A 671-nucleotide genomic window follows, 5' to 3' on the forward strand; every position below is an offset into this window, starting at 1 on the left:
TGGTATGTTCCGCTTCAGCCTTCACTACACACTACACTAACCGCGGCCCATTCCACATCAAATCAATCAAAAATTGATGGCGTTGGCATTGCCTCACTATCACAGCCACAGGAAACTCGGTTTCATAGATATAAGCACTGACCACAATACATTTTCGCAAATGTGCGACTTGTGCAGATGTGCAAATGTGGACAGCTCTTATATCCTTGGGCCAAATCTCGGACAATTAACGCTGCGCCTATATTTTCTAGGCTACTGCGATCCGTCGATCCATTCTCTGATGAGCATAGAGATGGCAGATGACATAACGGCGTCGTCGCCGACCACGCCAACGATTCGAGAGTTCTACGCCGGACGCAGCATTCTTGTCACCGGCTCCACGGGTTTCCTCGGAAAGGTCGGTCGTTTTTTATTCCGCTATTTAGGTAATCGCGAACGCACAAGGCGCTACTGCGACGACAAATGGAGTATGTAGGTAAATCTAATGGGAGGATGGAGTTACAAGTGTTGCCATGTTCCATCACTGCCGTAGGTGTATTTGAATTCGCACGTGTTAAACGTTAAACGTTTACGCGCACACTCACTAACGACGCCATGTTCCGTCACAGGGCTCGAATTAAGCGACGAGAAGGGCAAGGCAATTTTTTTAGGGCATGTGAGAAATCACCTTG

General features: G+C 48.0%; 1 protein-coding gene across 1 annotated transcript in view; it reads left to right on the forward strand.

The window, feature by feature from the left end:
- The window catches only part of LOC106817170 (putative fatty acyl-CoA reductase CG5065), an 18,628-nt gene that overhangs the window by 10,288 nt on the left and 7,669 nt on the right, over nt 1-671 (forward strand). The window contains exon 4 of the mRNA XM_014821823.1: nt 246-397. Coding sequence (XP_014677309.1) covers nt 281-397 — 117 coding nt within the window. The 5' untranslated portion in view covers nt 246-280. The remainder of the gene's footprint in view (nt 1-245; nt 398-671) is intronic.

This window comes from Priapulus caudatus, unplaced genomic scaffold (genome assembly GCF_000485595.1).
Source record: "Priapulus caudatus unplaced genomic scaffold, Priapulus_caudatus-5.0.1 Scaffold1618, whole genome shotgun sequence".
In the NCBI taxonomy this organism is placed as follows: Eukaryota; Metazoa; Priapulida; class Priapulimorpha; order Priapulimorphida; family Priapulidae; genus Priapulus; species Priapulus caudatus.